Below are 17,621 nucleotides of genomic sequence, written 5' to 3'. Positions count from 1 at the left end.
TATTAGTTCTGGCTGGGGAATTCTGGGAGTTGAAGTCCACGCATCTTAAAGTCGCTGCGGTAGCCGAGCCTCGGAAGGAGTCTGTCGCAAGAGGACGGGACGCCGCGCGGCTGGGGCCGTAAAAGGCTCGGCAAAGGGAGCCACGTGGGAACCGGAGTTTGCCGAGATGGGGAAGAGGAAAGCTCGCCAGCAGCGCCAGCAGCTGATCAGCCGCTTAAGCAAGAAGCAAAAGAAGCATCTCAAGGATTTTGGGGAGGAGCACCCTTTTTATGATCGGTAAGCGGGGCTGTAAAATAGCCTGAGAGCTGAGGTTTGCTGAGGGCGCCCACTGCAGCAACTCCTCGAGTCCTCCTTTGTGCCCGGAGAGAGACGTCGCCTGCCTTCCGCCCGCGTCCTTCTCTGTCAACGGAGCGGGCAGGGCTCGCTCCCATCTTCCGAGCAGCAGGGCGTTGAGCGTCCCGCGTGGACGAGCAGAACCCCCTTCTCTGTCTTCTTGTCTGTGGCTTAAATGGCGCTTGCTTCCCTCTTGTGTTTATATTCCTGCAACTCACGGAAACCAGAAGTCTCTGCCGGTTGTGGCCCCACGAATGGCTTAGTTCAGGTAGGTGCCTGTCGCACGTTAGCCTAATTAGTTGCTCGTTGCTTATTGCCCTTCTGGGTTAAGGCTCGGACCGATTCAAAGAGCTGAAGGCTTTTTCTCTTCTACTGACATGCACTCTTTTTGTTATTTCAGTTATTACGGTCTGTGATATTTTCATGTTTATCAAATAGTGAAGTGGAAATGGTTTAAATTATTTCTTTTCAGGGTTTCTGGGAAAGAAAAACCAACTCAGAATTGTGAACTGGTAAGAATATTGCTATCTTTTATCATATTTTCCTGTTTTATAGTATTACTAGTGATATAAAATTAATAGGAAACGTATAATGCACACTATTTGTCTCATTCTGTAGAACAGATTTGCAATTAATAAAGTAAAAGGTTCCCATTGCTTTCTTTGCTTTTTCTCCCTCCATGCCTGATGGCAAAATCATTTTTTTTTTGCATTTGTAAACTGCTTTAAAGTTTTGTATTTTTACTGTACTGATAATCCAGCATATTTCAAGGGACGTTTCCACACCACCCTCAGCAATGCTTGCTATAAACAGGGGTGCACTTCCTGGGGCTTCAGGACTACATGTCTCCAAAAGCTTTGGAGCTTTGGTGGCCCCCAAAACTCATGCAAAATTTGCCATCAGATTGTATTTTTAATGTCACAGAAAATAACTTTTACTAAATAAATGGAGGTAACTATTCTTGTATCAGCAGAAAAGCGGTCTGAATTATTAACTATAGGGGTTGCCTGTGACAATTTAAAATAACAGTTTAAAATAGATTTGCCTGTGGTCTAGGTGCCTTCTTAACTGTGTTGGAGAACAACTCCATTATTCTCATATTGGCTGGGGATTACAGGAATGACCAATAGATCTGAGGGCACCGGGTTGGCGAAAGCTGATCTTTGTACAGAATGGTCTAGGTTCAATATTATCATGGTTAATCAAAAAGGATTTTGCATAACTGACCAGCAAATTCTCTCTGCTAGAGAATTTTGTGAAATTGCTTGGCAAAGGCCAGAGATAGCTTCCCAGCATCTTTCCTAATTGGCCATGGCAACTGTGGCTGCTGAAAGCTGAAATTCATCAATATCTGGAAGACCACAGGTTATTCATCTCTGGCATAGGCTACTAATACTGTGAACCTGCATAGAATGTCTTGTGTTTGTCCTGATTGGTGTATGTACTAGAATAGTTTTCCATTTCCATTATTAGAATGAAAATTCTGAGCAGTCCAGCTCAGAAAATGATGCAGAGAGTGATTCAGAACACATCCCAGTGTATCACAAACTACTGGCCACATTAAAAACATCTGTCTGTTCAGATAATGAGGAGGAAGAAGATGAATCAGAAGGTAGTTCCCAAGAAGATACAGAAGTGGACAGTGATGAACTTGAGGATGAGAAAGAAATGGAGGATGAAGACAATGAAATAAAAGTGCCTCACCCAGAATCAGGTAGTTCTGTTCTGTTTTGTTTTGTTTCATAAGGTGGTTTTTAAGGGTTTCTAAATGGATGTATAAGAACACTTTCTGTTTCAAAAGATGTAAAGAGATCATCCATCCCAGAGTGGGCAGATCAATGTGTTCCAGGAGGAAAATGAAATATTTTTCTCCTGGAACAGGAGCAAGAAGCTTCCTAAAGCAGGAAAATTCTGGGTTTGCTTGCAGCTTGCAGCTGCATGAAATGAAATATGCCCATGAAATAGGGAGCAGTAAAATATCCTATCTTTCTAATTATTTTGTCATTATTTTATTTTTTCAAAATAAATCAACTTTATTTAATCTGACAACGGACATTTTCCTTCATTTCAATAATAGGAGGCAGTTATTCCCAAGAAATTCCAAGAGGCAGACAAGAGCTGGCTTCTTCCTATCAGTAACCCAATTGGAGGATTGAATATTGGAAGTACTATTTTAAGACAAACACTGCAATATATTGTGTATTTATACATAAATAAATCCCACTATTTTCAGTAGGGTTTGTTCTTTAATATCTGGGCCTATCACTAAAATATCTTAAAAGGGAGAAACTGGATAAATTATCTAGGAGGTAATCTAATAATAAGGCTACCAGATCTTGGGTACAAAAATCTGGATGACCATTGGATGACAGAAAGATAGAGTTTTTTATTGCTCTAATATACATAAAGTAGAGAAAAATATTTCTTTGCTCCCATCTAATGATCATCTGATAGCCCTACATAGTAATAATAAAATAGCTTCAACCACTGTTTAGTTCTAGTTGCTAGGGCTTCAAAATCCATTAGATGGCAGCTAAGGCATACAGAAAACTTTAACTCTTTCACCTCATGCAGTGATTAGCTGGACTTTTGCAGCCCAGGTCTGGTAACCCGAGTTAATCTGTAGAAGATCTGTGCAGCCTGGTGCTTTGTAGACAGTAAGACAATTCTTATTACTCAGAGTCTATAAAGGAAATACTTACAATGCCTGGAATGCTAGGAGATGTAGTCCAACTCATTCGCATAGCTCCATTGAGGAATATTGATCTAAAAGGAAGAAGGCAAAAAACAAGGAGGGAGATAATTTCTTAGAGGAAAAGAGTCTAAGAATGATCGCTTTTATAATAATGGATTGCAGTTAGCTCCCAACTAGTAACTTAAGATAAAGTAGAAGTTTACACTTTCTTTCTAAGAGGAACCTAAAGTTGCTGATCTCAAACCACCCATGGACATTGGCTCTTGCACAAATGCAACCTGTTTTTCTTTTTTTTTTTGTTTGTCCCAAATAAAGAAGCATCCCTGGTGGAAAATAGCCAAGAGGAGCCTGGAGGTTCGGCTGCGCCTCGTGATTTACAGTGTGAAGCTGCTGGAGAATGTACAGATGTCCAACTTGAATCTGAGTTTAGTCTGGAAACGAATTTCATAGATGAAGAATGTGGTGATCCCAGTACAGATCCAAAAAAAAGAACTCCTTCTGCAAAAGTAACAAATGGTAATGCCATAGTTGTCTTTGATTTGAAAAAAACATTTAACAGGAAGAAGGACCATCTGTAAATTTACTTGTGTATCTCTTAAAACAGGATTCTGCAATTTGTCTCTTGGGGTTTAAACATTTACTAACTAAGTGGTTTGGTCCTGGAGACTAAAACTTGTTCATAGGAGCCAGACAGCCCCAAACAATCTATTTACCTTGGATTACCACTTTTGACAGTTCTTCTGCTTATTTCTATTTTAATACTATTCCCCTCTGGGGAGAAGACAGAAGTAGGAGTTGAGCTTTGCCCTCTCTCTGACACATCTTATAGCAGTGGGTCCACCTCTTCCTTTTTTTTACTACTGACATAGCCAATAAAGCCCTTTTTGTTGCTTTTAGCTTTACTTGTGAGCCTAAGTTCCCTTTGTATGTTAGTCTTTCTAACAATCTCTCTGCAGATATTAGCCATTTATTGAGTAAGCTACTTGATGATTATCCCCATCTTGTTTCCTATACATATCCCTTTTAACTCTTAGCTCAGTTGAAAGCCTCCTATACAACCACAAGGGTTTCCTAAACTGCCTCCTGTTTGTTTGTTTGTTTGTTTTCCTTTTTGGAATGGTGTGTAATTGTAGTTCAGTATCTTTATTTTTGAGAAATTCTGAATTCTCTTGTGTTCCATTTGATCTAAGGATTTCTGTCCAAGGGATCCCACCTACAATACTTTTCTAAGTTCCTTGAAATAGGCTTTCCTGAAATCTAGTGTACAGTATATGTATGACTATGCTCTGGTTTCTCTTTCTGTAGTATCCTGAATTCCAAGAAGATATAGTCATTTCCTCCCAAAGTTCTCACTGCTTTAACCTCTTCCTAGCTCTAATCTTTTTGGTTAGGATCAGATCTAAGAAAGCCAATCCTTCTATCTTTTCTTCAGCCATCTGGAAAATGAAACAGTCAGCAACAACACTAAGGAATTTTTGAGACACTGCAGTTTGGCTGAATTGGTTTTCCAATTGGTGTCCAGGTTGTTGAAGTATTACTATGTCTCTCCTCCCTGAAAGTCAAGAGAGCATTATTCACAACTTCTGCCTGGCTTGGGAGTCTATAGCACAGCCCCAGAATAATACCCGTATTCTTTCTCCTTTCTTATATTCTTACCCAGTGTTCTTAACCTGATCTTCATACTTAGATTTCTGGATCTTTGTATGCGCTTCCTTATCATATAATGCTATTCCTCCTCCTGGTTTATCTGGCCTGTTCCTTTGAAATATATGCTCTAATTCTTGTATTCCACTCATGAGTTTCATCTCACCAGATTTCAGTTGTGCCTCCTAAAAAATATTCATGTTCCTGCATTAAGACTTTTAGGGCTTTGTTTCTTTCCCATGCTTTGCATACTTATACAGAGACACAAGAATTCTTGGGTCATGTGACTTGACTGATTCCTTCCTGTATTGGGTGCCTCCACATCCTGCATACCCCTCCCAGTACTCTTTATTGTATTTGGCATTGCACTCATATAGTGAAATCAATATACAATTTCACTGTCTATGCATTTTAAAAACTCCGCAGTAGCAATTTAAAAGGCAGTAAGCCAGCAGTGTTACTGGTAAAATAATCTAAATTAAAAGCTATTTAAAACAGTCATTTCTATAAAGGCCAAAATTGATGGCCTTTGTAATTGTGCAAATATTATTGTTTGCTTACTTGTTTGTTTGTTTTCTTGCTTACTTACAAGTCACTCCAGTAGCTGATGACTCTGGCAGCTTATTTGTGTAAGAGGCTAAGACTTCAACAGTCTTCCTTAGCCTGATGTGCTGAACCATATTTCCCAGGCAATGGGAATGCTGACTCAGAATAATGGGAACTGTAGTCAAACCACTATAGTCTAAGCACTAGATTCAGTTCAGTTCTTACTCTAAGTATGGAAGAGGAGATAGACATGCTATTCAGTTTGTTTGGGGTTTTTTGTTTTTGTTTTTGCACTATCTTATTTTTTTGCATTATGCTATTCAGTTCAGTTCTTATGCTAAGTATGGAAGAGGAGTTAGTTATGATGTTAGAATTACAGTCAATTTATTGCAGTTTCAGTAATGAAAAAATATTCTAGCAGTAAGAGAACAATATACATAAAGAAGGTTGGATTTCAGTCTCATCAAATGAGGGATATTTGCTTTGGTAAGTCTTTCTGTAGATCTGCAAGATTATTGTCACTGTAATCATGCCACTATCACCTCTGATATAGAAATAGCATATTGTTCTATGATAGTTTGGAATGTGGAGTCCTTGGTATTCTCTGAGCTTGGTTGTTTGCTTGCAGATGTTTCATTTTGGGTAGCTAGGTAGCATCATCAGTGTGAGTGTGGGATTTGCTCCCTGTTTGTATACAGTTGCTTGCCCTGCCAGTTTTGGTGAGGGTGTCGTTTTCTCCTTGGTAACTCCACAGTTCAACCCTGAGTTACATATATTCTCTTCTATTAGATAGTTTGGAATAACTGGCAGACTTCTAATCATCTTTTTCACTTGCCACCTTCTTTTGAGTGCTTGCAAACTAAATCTTAATTCCAGGTTCTGAAACAGTCAGTCAGAAAGATATGTTTATTTCTTGACACAGATCCATTTAAGTGCCACATGGATGAAGAGCTGGAAGAAAAAGAAATAGATGAAAATGTTGTGTGCTCAAAATTGACTAGCCAAGTTGAGGTAATGTATCCTCAAGCCCTCTCAAAATCTGGGGAGGAAGCTGTTCTTGCTTTTTGAGTGGGCTACTGGAGTCTGGGTTCCAGAAAAGTAGGTGGGACAGGATGGAGGAAAATGTATTAAATACAACTGATATGATTATTGCTCATGTATTTGTGAATGTCCATCTTATTTTGAATACCTCTTGCAGCCTTGGGGCTCAGATTGTGCACTCCTTATCTTGGGGCATACAGGAGGCTACAGGGTGAAGAACAGGTTCAAGAGTGTCTGCAGGGTGGAGCTCAAAAACGTCAAGATAGATGTCACAACTTTGCGATCAAAGCCCCATCCTTTTTATATGTGTTGCAGGGCTTTGGTTGCATGGTTGTGGATGCCATCTTGACATCCTTGAGGATACCCTGTGGATACCCTGAATAGGTTAGTGTAGGTGTGTATGCACAACTCAGGGTTTCATTTTAAGATACTGACAAGATCTGGGAGAGGCTAAATTGGAGTTCTGTTGAAAGCTGCTTTATTTGTTTCTTTTTTTCTGTCAGTGGCCAGTGCTGGGTCAATTACTTTTTTCTTCCAAATTGGAGAAGTTTGGAATGATTAAGCCAAGCAAAGAAGTCGATCTGAAACATCTTAATCTTTGCAAGCCATTAGAGTCGACGTGGCCAAAAGTGAACGGATGGTTTCTTTCTGCTCAGACAAAATTTAAAGACCAGCTGTTTAGTCCATTACAGCAAGAGCTCTTCTGTGTTATGAATTCATACAAGGATCTGTTTTACCCAGGAAGGACTGCTTTAAAAAATGGGGAAGAGGTGCGGCATGTCTATTGCCTACACGCCTTGAACCACGTCTTGAAGGCTAATGCACAGGTGCTTGGCAACAATGCCAAGCGACGGGACCAAAAAGATGGAGCGGATGAGGATGCTTTCAGGGATCAAGGTCTCACTAGGCCAAAGGTGAAAAAAAAAAACCTTAATATATGGTCATTGCATGGAAACCATACCTTGATCAATATCTTAAAACAGCAGAGTCCCCATTGCAGATAGCTGAAAGTGCAGCCAACTAAACAGGGTTGCAATGTCCTTGCAGATCACACTAAATAAGAAGAACGTTAAGGCGCATAGCTACTTTCAGAGTAGTAGCTTTTTTCACAATTATCCCTGTGTAGCACTTTCTTAAAAAAATAAAAGCGTTAGGTCAGAATTTCTACAGTGGCACTGTAATTTTCCCTAATCCGCCCCACCCCATCCTCAAAGTTAGGAAACCTTCATACATTTAAACAATGGAATAATTGAATTTTCATTTTCCTGGTTAGGTGTTGATCGTGGTGCCCTTCCGGGAATCTGCTTTACGTATAGTCCATATTTTAATTGCCCTCCTTGAATCGGCAAGTCAAAAGAAAATTGATGTGTGTAATAAAAAACGGTTTAAGGGGGAGTTTGGTTCAGACCCAGAAGAGAAGCCACCAAATCTGAAAAGGCCTGAAGATTATGAAGCTGTCTTTGCTGGGAACATTGATGACCACTTCAGGATAGGTACTGTTTAATGTTTTTATAACTTTTGATGCTGTTACGGTTGCAGTTTTACAGTTTGTACTCTGTTTGTACAGATTGTTTCTACTTTGTATTCTGCTTGTAGGGTACAGTAATAGAAGTTACAGTTAAAATGAAATTTGGGTAAACATCCATAAATAAATAATAAATAAGCCAGGATTCATAGGCCATTTTGAAGCAAGATTTTAGAAATCTGGTTTTGGGGGTTTTAAAACATGATCTCCGGTTTAAATAACTGAGTTAATCTATCCACTCACAATAAGGAAGCATGACATAGGAAGGAATGGCTGGCATGCACCAGCCTGTTTTATTATGGTTTAAAATAATGTTTGAATACATCCAATTTATGTTATTTTCTCTGGTTGGATTTTTCTGAGGGAGGTAGTCTTTGTAAACCTAGTTTTATGTTGTTCTTAAAAGGGCTTCTTTATAACCTCCATTTTAAAATTTAGACTTAAGGATGGCTCCTCCACGATAAAACTCCTAATTAATTGGATAAATATGGTTTCTCGAGGGCTGTGTATGATGCTATAGTGTGTAATATTTTGCACACCTTCCACAATTCATTAGGCCATGCTGACCAGGGTTGATGGGAATTGGTCCAGAATATTCGGAGGGCAACAGATTGCCTGTCCCTGTTGTAGCTGCTCTGGGTTCCTTTTGCCCATCACAAAGAGCAGAAATTTCCATTGACTCTTGTGGGGTATTGTGAGCAGGAATCCTATGGTTAAATAATGAAACTGGCTGATACGTGTGTATTTGCATCTGGGCAGGTGTTGCGGTTCTTCAGAAGAGCATGCGGTTGTATGCCCCATTTTACTCCTCGGACATTATCATCGCCTCTCCCCTTGGCCTGAGAACTGTAATAGGAGCTGAGGGGGAGAACAAGCGAGACTATGATTTCCTCTCCTCAATAGAAATTCTTATAATTGATGAAGCTGACATTTACCTGATGCAGAACTGGGAGCATGTTTTGGTAATGCTTATTCCCCCTTTTCACTTTTTTTTAACCAGAGTGTGCTGTGTAACTATAACAACCTGATGTGAAATGCCACACTTGGGGACTAGATTTTAGACCTTTAACTGTTTTTCATTTGAATGAAACACACCTTACTGTTTTCTGAAAATGTATGTATTCTTAATTCTTAAAGCATTGCTGAAAGTTTCTGTGCTAAAAAATTATAGGGAGTGCTTTTGTAGGGTATTGAAAGGAGGTCTGCACAGTGCTGCTGAAAATCATAGGAAACATGCAAATGAAATGGAAAGGGCTTATTACTCTCCCAGTGGTCTATTTTGTTTCTTGTTGATTAGTTGAGGATCAACAGCAGCAGCTAACTTTTTTTTTTTTTACGCTTTCCAAAAACGCAGTAAACATAAATCATGTTTCTGTAGACACTGAGACACTAGCATGTTTTATAGCAACAGATGTCTTTAATCTTTTGGATGCTGTGTTATCAGTGTTTCTCAAGTGAGGTCTGAGAAGAAGTTAAAACTTCTTGCAGTAGCAGTTGAAATTTAAATCATCAAAGCAATATGTGTGCATATCTAGTTTAATGTGCCAAACAACTGTTCACATTTTCTCTTCTTTCATGCAATACATGGACTTTTGGAGAGATGTCTCTGTTTTCCTTTTTCTGTACAATGAAATGGAATAATACGTACTTACTATGTTTTAACCATTATTCTGCTTGCAGCACTTGATTAACCATATTAATCTATTACCTTTGGAATCTCATGGGGTGGATTTCTCACGAGTACGAATGTTCAGTCTGAATAACTGGTCTAAGTATTATCGGCAGACACTTCTCTTCAGTGCCCTCCATCATCCTCAGATCAATTCTATCTTCAATAAGCATTGCTTCAACTACAGGGGGCAGGTTAGTTCACAGATATAACAGTAGCCATTGAAATGTTTGGAAGAGCATATGTTGGACTCTTCTCATAACCATTAAATACTATTAATAGTGGAAGTAGTAATAATACATTTTCAGAGTGGTATATAACTTTCTGAGAGCCTGTTTGGTGTAGTGGCTAAGGCACCAGGCTAGAAACCAAGAGACTGTGAGTTCTAGTCCTGCCTTAGGCACAAAGCCAGCTGGGTGACCCTGGGCCAGTCACTTACTCTCAGCCCTAGGAAGGAAGCAATGGCAATTGACTTCTGAAAAACCTTGTCAAGAAAACTGCAGGGACTTGTTTGTGTGTGTGTATTGTGTGTATTTATTTTCTTTCACATGGTTTAATGTTCCCAAACAGTCTGAACCTTCTACCAGATCAATATTCTGGTTCAGCACCCCATCTTTCTTGCATTAAAACAATCCTTTGTGCAAAATAAGGATCAGAAGTAGTGTCCCTAGGATCAAATAATTATTCTGTGAAGTCAATCATATCTACACCTTTGCTCCTAAATTTGGCAAATTGGAGAACAAAAGTGTGGTGGAGGGGGCAACAGTCCAGAGAGGTAGCAGCAACTCTCTTTGAGAGACTGGGAAGGGCCCTGCTATTTAACTGGTGCTCTGTGTCCCATAGTGGCAATCCATATGCATTCAGCCAGATTACACATATGAACAAAATATGTGATAGCCCTCTTCCTCTGTTACTCCCTACCATCTGATATTTAAGACACGCTACTGTGGTGATTGATGATATACAGTAGATCAGTTCTTCCTGATTTGTTCAGAACCCTTTTAAGCCTAACTAAATTGATGGCCATCAGCATATCTGAGAACAACAAATTCCATAATTTTACATGTTGCATAACATCTTTCTTTTGGCATCTCTTCACAGTGGAAAAATAGCTGCTGAGTAAGATATTAATTACTACAAATATTTCAGATAGTTTAGTACTGTAAGCAAAACAGAATGTTTGCAAAAAATCTTGTTCCTCTTATCCTAGAAGTGAGGATTAATGAAATTTGAAACCATGTCTACTATTGAGGATTATGTAAAGCAGTAGTCCCTACCTCATGGCCTTCAGATCGGCAGGACATCAGCTCCCACAATTCCACCTAGCAGATAATTCTTGATTAGCTTGTTGAATGCTGTACTTCACCATGAAATTATAAGCTTTAGTTCAAAAGGCTGTAAAAAGAGAATTATAAAGAATTAGTAATTAATACATGACAGTTCAATGAGAGCCAGTTTGGTCTAGTGGTTAAGGTTCCAGGCCAGAAACCAGGAGAGTGAGTTCTAGTCCTACCTTAAGTATGAAAGCCAACTGGGTGACTTTGGGCCAGTCACTTGCTCACAGCCCATGATGTCAGGCTCGGGTGGCAAGTCAGTTGGTCAATCCCTGTTGCAACCAATGGATCAACATTTGGTTGATCCGGGGGGGAAAAAGACGGACCCTGCACCTGCGGGAAAAACTCTAGGATGAAAAAAAAAAATCATGACAGTTCAATAAAAACTCCATGTTCACAAGCAGCAGTAATTCTGAAATCCAGATAATTGGCTGTCACCCTTATCGTGCCTTGCTGGCTTGCTTCTAGGAGATCTAACTAGTTATTGTTGTGGAATGCCAGTTTCTAGATTAAATTATTCTAGTCCATCAAACCATTTCTTATTTTCTTGACTGAGTACTGTATGTTGGATGTAACAGTCCAATCTAATGTTGCTTATATCTCATAGAGTTTCAATTGTGTCTTGCAGGTAGCTGTAAGGAATGTCCCCTTGACAGGGTCAATTAGTCATGTTGTAGTACAGCTTCCTCATGTTTTTCAGAAGCTAGAAGCTGACAGCTCTGTTTCCGTAATAGATGCAAGGTATGTAACTCTGAGCTATGGATGGCAGCTACACGTTTGGTGGAGTGTACTGTACAAGAAAATATGGATGTTTTAAATTGAAATTGTTATACTGTATAATGTAAAGGTCTGGATTGCTTGCATTAAATGCTGCTGTGCTACATAATAAATTGTCCTGTATAGGAAGAGTGATCTCATTCTCATTCTAACACAAAAAAAATGGTGCCATTCACATATTAAAGAGTGATGGTGTTGGCAGGTGTGGGGGAGTTCTGAATTCTGCAGTAGTAAAAAAAAACCTATTTAAAAAATCCTAAGGAGGGATCCCTCTGCCTTCAGTACTTCATGAGAATGGGGTTTGCTTAGTAGATAGTGAATCCTGTATAGTGGCACTGCAGCTGAGGAAAAGTGAGAGGCCTGAGGTACATAGATGGATGGAGATCAAAATATTCTGCATTTGTACCATATTTGATCAGCTTTTTCTCGTCTAATATCTTCCAGATAAATTAGGATATGCTTTGGTACTTCTAGCTGAGAATTCTGAATGTTACATATGAATTAGAAGTTGGGAAGTTAAATTTTGAAACCAAATGGCTTATCATCTGTATTTCTTAACCAGGTTTAACTTTTTCATTGACAAAGTGTTACCTGAGTACCGGGATGCAGTCATGACACACACACTCATCTATGTTCCATCCTATTTTGATTATGTGCGGCTTCGGAATTACTTCAAGAAGGAGGAACTCAGTTTTGCACACATTTGTGAATACTCCAGTAAATCTGGCATTTGTAGGGCAAGACATTTATTCCTAGGTGGAGAGAAACAATTTCTAATTATCACAGAGCGATTCCATTTTTATAAAAGGTGAGTTGGGTTGACACGAAGTTCATTCTTTCAGAATAAGAGGACAGCAGGAGATTGTAATTATACTTGTTTTAAATAAATTAATTGTCATATTATTTCTCACTATCTATTTATATGGCATTTTATAAAGCATAGACAAGTCCGCAGAGGCTATGTAGTTAGTTTGAATTCTGAATGTATTAAAAACTAATATTTGTTAGAAATAAATCTCTGTGTTCTATCTTTTTCTTCCCAGTGCTAAACAATACATAGCCTAGAAATTATTGCCCAGTGATAAAAATATGCTGTGTGTTTCATTTTTTATGTCTTGAACCAACATTGTGAATTAGATGGATGTCAGCTCATTAAGGAAGTTTGTGAATAATAAAGATGATAAGTGATCATTCTGTGATTATAGGATTGGTGTGCCATAGTCTGTATTTACCACTTTCTGAACCAGCTTGCTGAAAGTGGCAGAGCATGTGGGCAGCATGTTTGAGGCTAGTTAAATCCTTGGGATGTTTCAGGCTAAAGGTCTCGAGTAACAAGGATGAGATGATAAGATGAAATATTTTTTTCTTTAAATGGGAAAGAAAACTTATAGTGCGACCACATGAATAGCTGTATCTTAGCATGGCAAGTATTAGTTTATTTATTTATTTAATAAATGTATATGGCTGCCCATCTCATATACATGACTCTAGGCACCTGACAAAACAAAACAAAATAAAAACATAACCAATGATTAAAAACATAAATAAGTGTGAAATAGCACCTGAGAATAATCAAAGACTGCACAATCAGTATAACCACACAGCGGGTTCACCCACACTTATCAGGGCCCCAGGTTTGATGGCAAAGCCAAGGTTTTAATGCCTTGTGAAAGGCCAGCAGGGTTAGGGCAAATCTGATTTCCAGGGGATGATATTCCAAAGGGCGGGCTCCATGGCAGAAAAAGCCCTCCTCCTGGTCCTGCTAGATGGTACTGTCTCACGGATGGGACCCAGAGCATGCCTCTCTTGCTGGATCTAACAGGATGAGTACACACCACTGGGGAAGTTGAGGATGCTATGCGTATCAGTAGATTTGGATGGAGGAGGAAAAACTGATGCTGATAGTGAGATGGGTGGTGACTAAATTTGAAATATAAATAAATAAATATGTTACCTACAGTATATAGACCTCAGTTCTGGCATGGAATAAATTACATGGCAAGGATGAGAACCATGTGGGGCCTAAAACTTGCTGAGGTAACAATAGCTGTCATGACTGTAGGAAACAGGGTAGCTTCATCTCTGCAGGAAGCAGGGACAAAGTTTTTGGCTATTTTGAATGTGTTTGGAAAATGTAATAGCAGAGTGGTAAAGCGAAGCCTAGCGGAGGCTTAGTTTAGCTATTTAGCTTTTATTTCAAAAAAGATGAAAAAATATGCAGCCCAAAATTGACAATTTGTTAGTGTATTTTGGCAATAGGATCTTAGGGAACTGATCTGGGGAAGAAGAAGAGTCTGCAGGGCTTTGGCACCCCAGTCTTGCTGTGGATAAACCACTTAGGGCAGTGTTGTCCAAACTTGACCACTTTAAGATGAGTGGACTTCAACTCCCAGAATTCCCATGCTGGCTGGGGAATTCTGGGAGTTGAAGTCCACTCATCTTAAAGTGGCCAAGTTTGGACAACACTGACTTAGGGTGTAGTTCTATTTCTTGGTGATGTAACTTTAACTCCTAATGCCACAATGGATTGCAAACAAATCATTAGGTGGGAATGGGGAGGGAGAGACAGTTGTGTGTTTTTTGAAATTGCTGGGTCTGGTGTAGTGACCTCTGGTCTTTTTAATTTAAGGTGCAGTTTTTGAAATGCCAGAGAAAAGTACTTCCTGTTTTTATATTTTTGAGGAATCCTGTATTAACTATTTTGTTTTTTTATTCAGGTATTCGATTAGAGGCATCAGGAACCTTATTTTTTATGAACTGCCAACCTATCCACATTTCTATAGTGAGGTCTGCAATATGGTAAAATTAGCAGGCATGGAGGAAGAGGCCACCTTGACTTGTACTGCATTTTACTCCAAATACGATGCCCAGAAGTTGGCTGCTGTGGTGGGTGTTGAGCGGGCAGCCCAGATGCTTCAGTCTTCCAAAAATGTGCATCTTTTTGTCACCGGAGGAACAGAGTAAAATAAACAATGAACCCAATTCAAGTGGATTCCTGAACTATTTAATTTAATTAAATAGAATGCAGTATTTTAGAACAGCTGTTAAGAAAGGAAATTATGAACAAGATTCCTTTCTTTTTAAAGGGCATATAAAAATGTTATTAAAAAGTGTGAATTTCTTCTTAATGTTGTAGTAATAATGCCAATTCAAAATATCACCTTTAGAATTTCAATTGTGTAGGATAATTAGGCATGTTTTCTCTAATGCTAAGTCTTATTTCTATCTTTATTTGCACCTGCGGCTAGCAAAGCATGAGTTATTTTTGAGTATCTAAAAACTATCAGCCTGATTTCCCTGTGGATGAAGCTTCTTGAATTGCATCCAGAAAGTAGCTGGTAACTGGGGCACCTCCCAAAGAAGACAAGCTGCGTGGGGATCCCTGGTAGCACCTGTCCCTACTCAGGCCACTGTGTTTCCATTATCCGTTGGATGTCAGCAACGAGATAGTGGGCGTCCCTGCCTCTTCGGAGTGTAGTTTGTACATTTGGCAATTCTCATTCCATGTATTCTTTAAGTTTGGATTACCAAATCTTGAGCATTATCTTTCTAGCATGTGAGATTAGTGCAATTGTTTGGAAATCTGAGCTCCTTTAGCATGGCATTTTCTTTCATACTTGAATATGCATTGATCTTTTCCAGCCACTTGGTCACTGCTGTATTTTCCTGTTACCAAACCACTGGTAACTCTTTAACTGCATTATCTTGCAAGGCTTTAATTGGTTAGCTGGCATTTCATCAACTCCTGCAGCTTTGTTGTTGCAATATTTTCTAGGACCCATTTTGCTTACCAGAATGCCTGACTCTGTTCCAGTGAGCAAACCTGTATAAGTGTCATTCATTTGGGGGATTTTGGGGGGAGGATATTTTTTGGGGGGGGGGTTTGGTAGAAGTAGTCCTAGGGTTATGTCCATTTGCTCAGCAACTGTTTGAAGTTACAGTGGTGTTGGGACTTATGACTGGTCCTCAAAATTGGCTGTTGCAGTGCCTCCACGGTCACGTGATGAAATTACGACTGCCCCCCCCACGGCACTCGCCCACACTCCGTAGCGCCCGCCCACAGTACTCCCCCCTCCCATAGCTCTCACCTGTAGCTCTTGCCCTCCAGCCTGCTTACCTGGGACTCCTGCCTCTTCCCGCTTAACAAGCTGCACAGTCCTGGGGTTATGAGAGCAACCGGGACTGCTGGGATTGCTGTTGCTAAGCAATGCAGTCACGTGATGTTGTGCTTTACAACCACATCACTTAGTGACAGAAATTCTGGTCCCAATTGCCATTGTAACCTGAGGACTTCCTGTATAGTTATTCCATGTATTTGTGCCATCTCTTCTTTATATATTTGTTCTTCATTAAATCTTTGCTTTCTTTGCCTTTTTTTCTGCCCATCCTTGATTTCTATAATTTTCTATATCTATATATAGATAAATATATAGATAAATATATATATCTATATATTTATCTATAATAAATAACTTGTCCGTCCCATTTGATTGTGATCTCCAATTTTTTTGCATTGCTTCTTTAAATATAAATCCTTGTCTCTTTTTGCTGTTCTCTGGAAATCAGCATTAAGTTGAACAAATTTTCCTCTCTTGCTTTTTTGCTTTCTGCCTTTCTTCAGTTATTTTCAGCATGTCAGCAGATAGACATTTTATCTTCTTTTGCTTTTTGCATTTGGGGATATTTTTATTTGATTCATGTGTCATGGCATCACAAATTTCACTCCAAATGTCTTTATCAAATCTAAACCATTAAATCTATTCTTTATCTTTACTGCATAATCACAAGGAATATTGCTGAGATCCAAAAAATCAGCAGGAAATTATCATTCCCCCTTAAACTACAAGGGGTATTGTGATATTGGAAGAAATGCACAGGAGGGAAACCAAGTATCTCTAAAGTTTTCAAATCTAATTAGCATCATTAATTTTAACAGTAACATGAGAACAGGGAGAAGTCTATCAGCTTGAGACATATTAATGCATATCATTCAAATCTGAGTGAACATTGTGCTTCCTAGTTGAGGTTTTGGGGTCACCTAATATGACGATAAATGATCTCTTATGTTCTCCACATGAAAAAAACTATCAAAATCCATAGAATACCTTTATCAGGCCACCTGAAGTGACATAAAATTACTGCAAGGATTCCATTTTCAAGAATTCTTCCTTGAGTGATGCTGGAGGCAGATCTGTAGTAAGTCATACAGTTAGATGGGGCGATAGGGAGTCTTCCATACTATTAGGTGCACTGCAATGTGTTGTGATGAATCATCTATGGAAAGAAAAAATGTATATTAGAAACATAAATTCCAGCTGTTAAACCTTTCCATCCCATTGAGTTATGGAATGTTTTGCAAAAATGAAGTATTGAATGTTGAAATGCAGTATAAGCAATATACACTGGAAGTAAAACACTTGTGAGAATAAATACCGTGAAATATAATGTAGTGAATGGCTCAGGAGTGATCAAGGAGTAAGCCAAAGGTTTGTGATGTCCCTTTGTTCATTTAAGGTATTTATGGATAAATATATATGGGATGCTTGAAATGATGATAGTGGTATGTAGGTTGAGCTGTGAATGTGCCTGTATTTTTGTATGCAGATGATGCCATCTGTTGGCTGAGCAACTAAATTATCTCCAGCGAATGTTAGACTATGATGCAACAAGGTGTGTGGATTTGAACATTAATATATCCAAGACCAATAATTACTGTATGTTTGGCAATGGAAATGGAGTGAATGATTGCAGGTTATATGTAAATAGTGAAAACCCAGAGCAAGTGGATGGAGTTATTTATATACCTTGGTAGAACGTTGATTAAAGTTGAGAAAATAGCTGGAGGCATTTTAAGAGGGTGCAGTTGCTGAGAGAAAGTAGCGGGTAGCATGTGGTCTGTTATGAGGAACGAACGTTTCTCAAAAGAAGTACAAATGGCTAAGTATAAGTGCTATTACCGACTTTGTTAAATGGAAGTAAGAGTTGGATATGTCAGGAAAAACGAAGTAAGTTGGATGCAGCAGGGATACGCTACTTAAGAAACGTGTGTGGTAAACA

At 39.0% G+C, this 17,621-nt stretch overlaps 1 protein-coding gene across 5 annotated transcripts; it reads left to right on the top strand.

Annotated features, from left to right (window-relative positions):
* Window positions 1-88: 88 nt before the first annotated feature.
* UTP25 (UTP25 small subunit processome component) lies at window positions 89-17,013 on the top strand. Of its 5 annotated transcripts, none has more exons than XM_007432178.4 (12): window positions 89-276; window positions 806-845; window positions 1,807-2,047; window positions 3,344-3,544; window positions 6,141-6,229; window positions 6,763-7,173; window positions 7,533-7,752; window positions 8,544-8,746; window positions 9,465-9,647; window positions 11,416-11,528; window positions 12,127-12,372; window positions 14,282-17,013. In XM_007432178.4, the coding sequence occupies exons 1-12, from the start codon at window positions 167-169 to the stop codon at window positions 14,526-14,528; spliced, it is 2,304 nt and encodes a 767-aa protein (XP_007432240.1). In that variant the 5' UTR covers window positions 89-166; the 3' UTR covers window positions 14,529-17,013. The 5 variants fall into 5 exon arrangements, with proteins under 5 accessions (XP_007432240.1, XP_007432241.1, XP_007432242.1 ...); XM_007432180.4 differs by having other exon boundaries at window positions 126-601; window positions 1,916-2,047; XM_088147222.1 differs by having other exon boundaries at window positions 126-601.
* The last annotated feature ends 608 nt before the right edge of the window (window positions 17,014-17,621 follow it).

This window comes from Python bivittatus, unplaced genomic scaffold, assembly GCF_059951505.1.
Source record: "Python bivittatus isolate LINGU-HERP-01145 unplaced genomic scaffold, Pbiv_v1 ctg000020_np1212, whole genome shotgun sequence".
NCBI lineage: Eukaryota > Metazoa > Chordata > Lepidosauria > Squamata > Pythonidae > Python > Python bivittatus.
This window is presented reverse-complemented; position numbering and strand designations above follow the sequence as displayed.

Bases quoted from the DNA above. Each gene is read 5' to 3' on its own strand.
- UTP25 (XM_007432178.4), top strand. From the start codon at position 167: ATGGGGAAGAGGAAAGCTCGCCAGCAGCGCCAGCAGCTGATCAGCCGC. The intron at 7,174-7,532 runs GTGAAAAAAAAA...TTTCCTGGTTAG, and splicing joins AAGGTCTCACTAGGCCAAAG to GTGTTGATCGTGGTGCCCTT. The intron at 8,747-9,464 runs GTAATGCTTATT...TTCTGCTTGCAG, and splicing joins AGAACTGGGAGCATGTTTTG to CACTTGATTAACCATATTAA.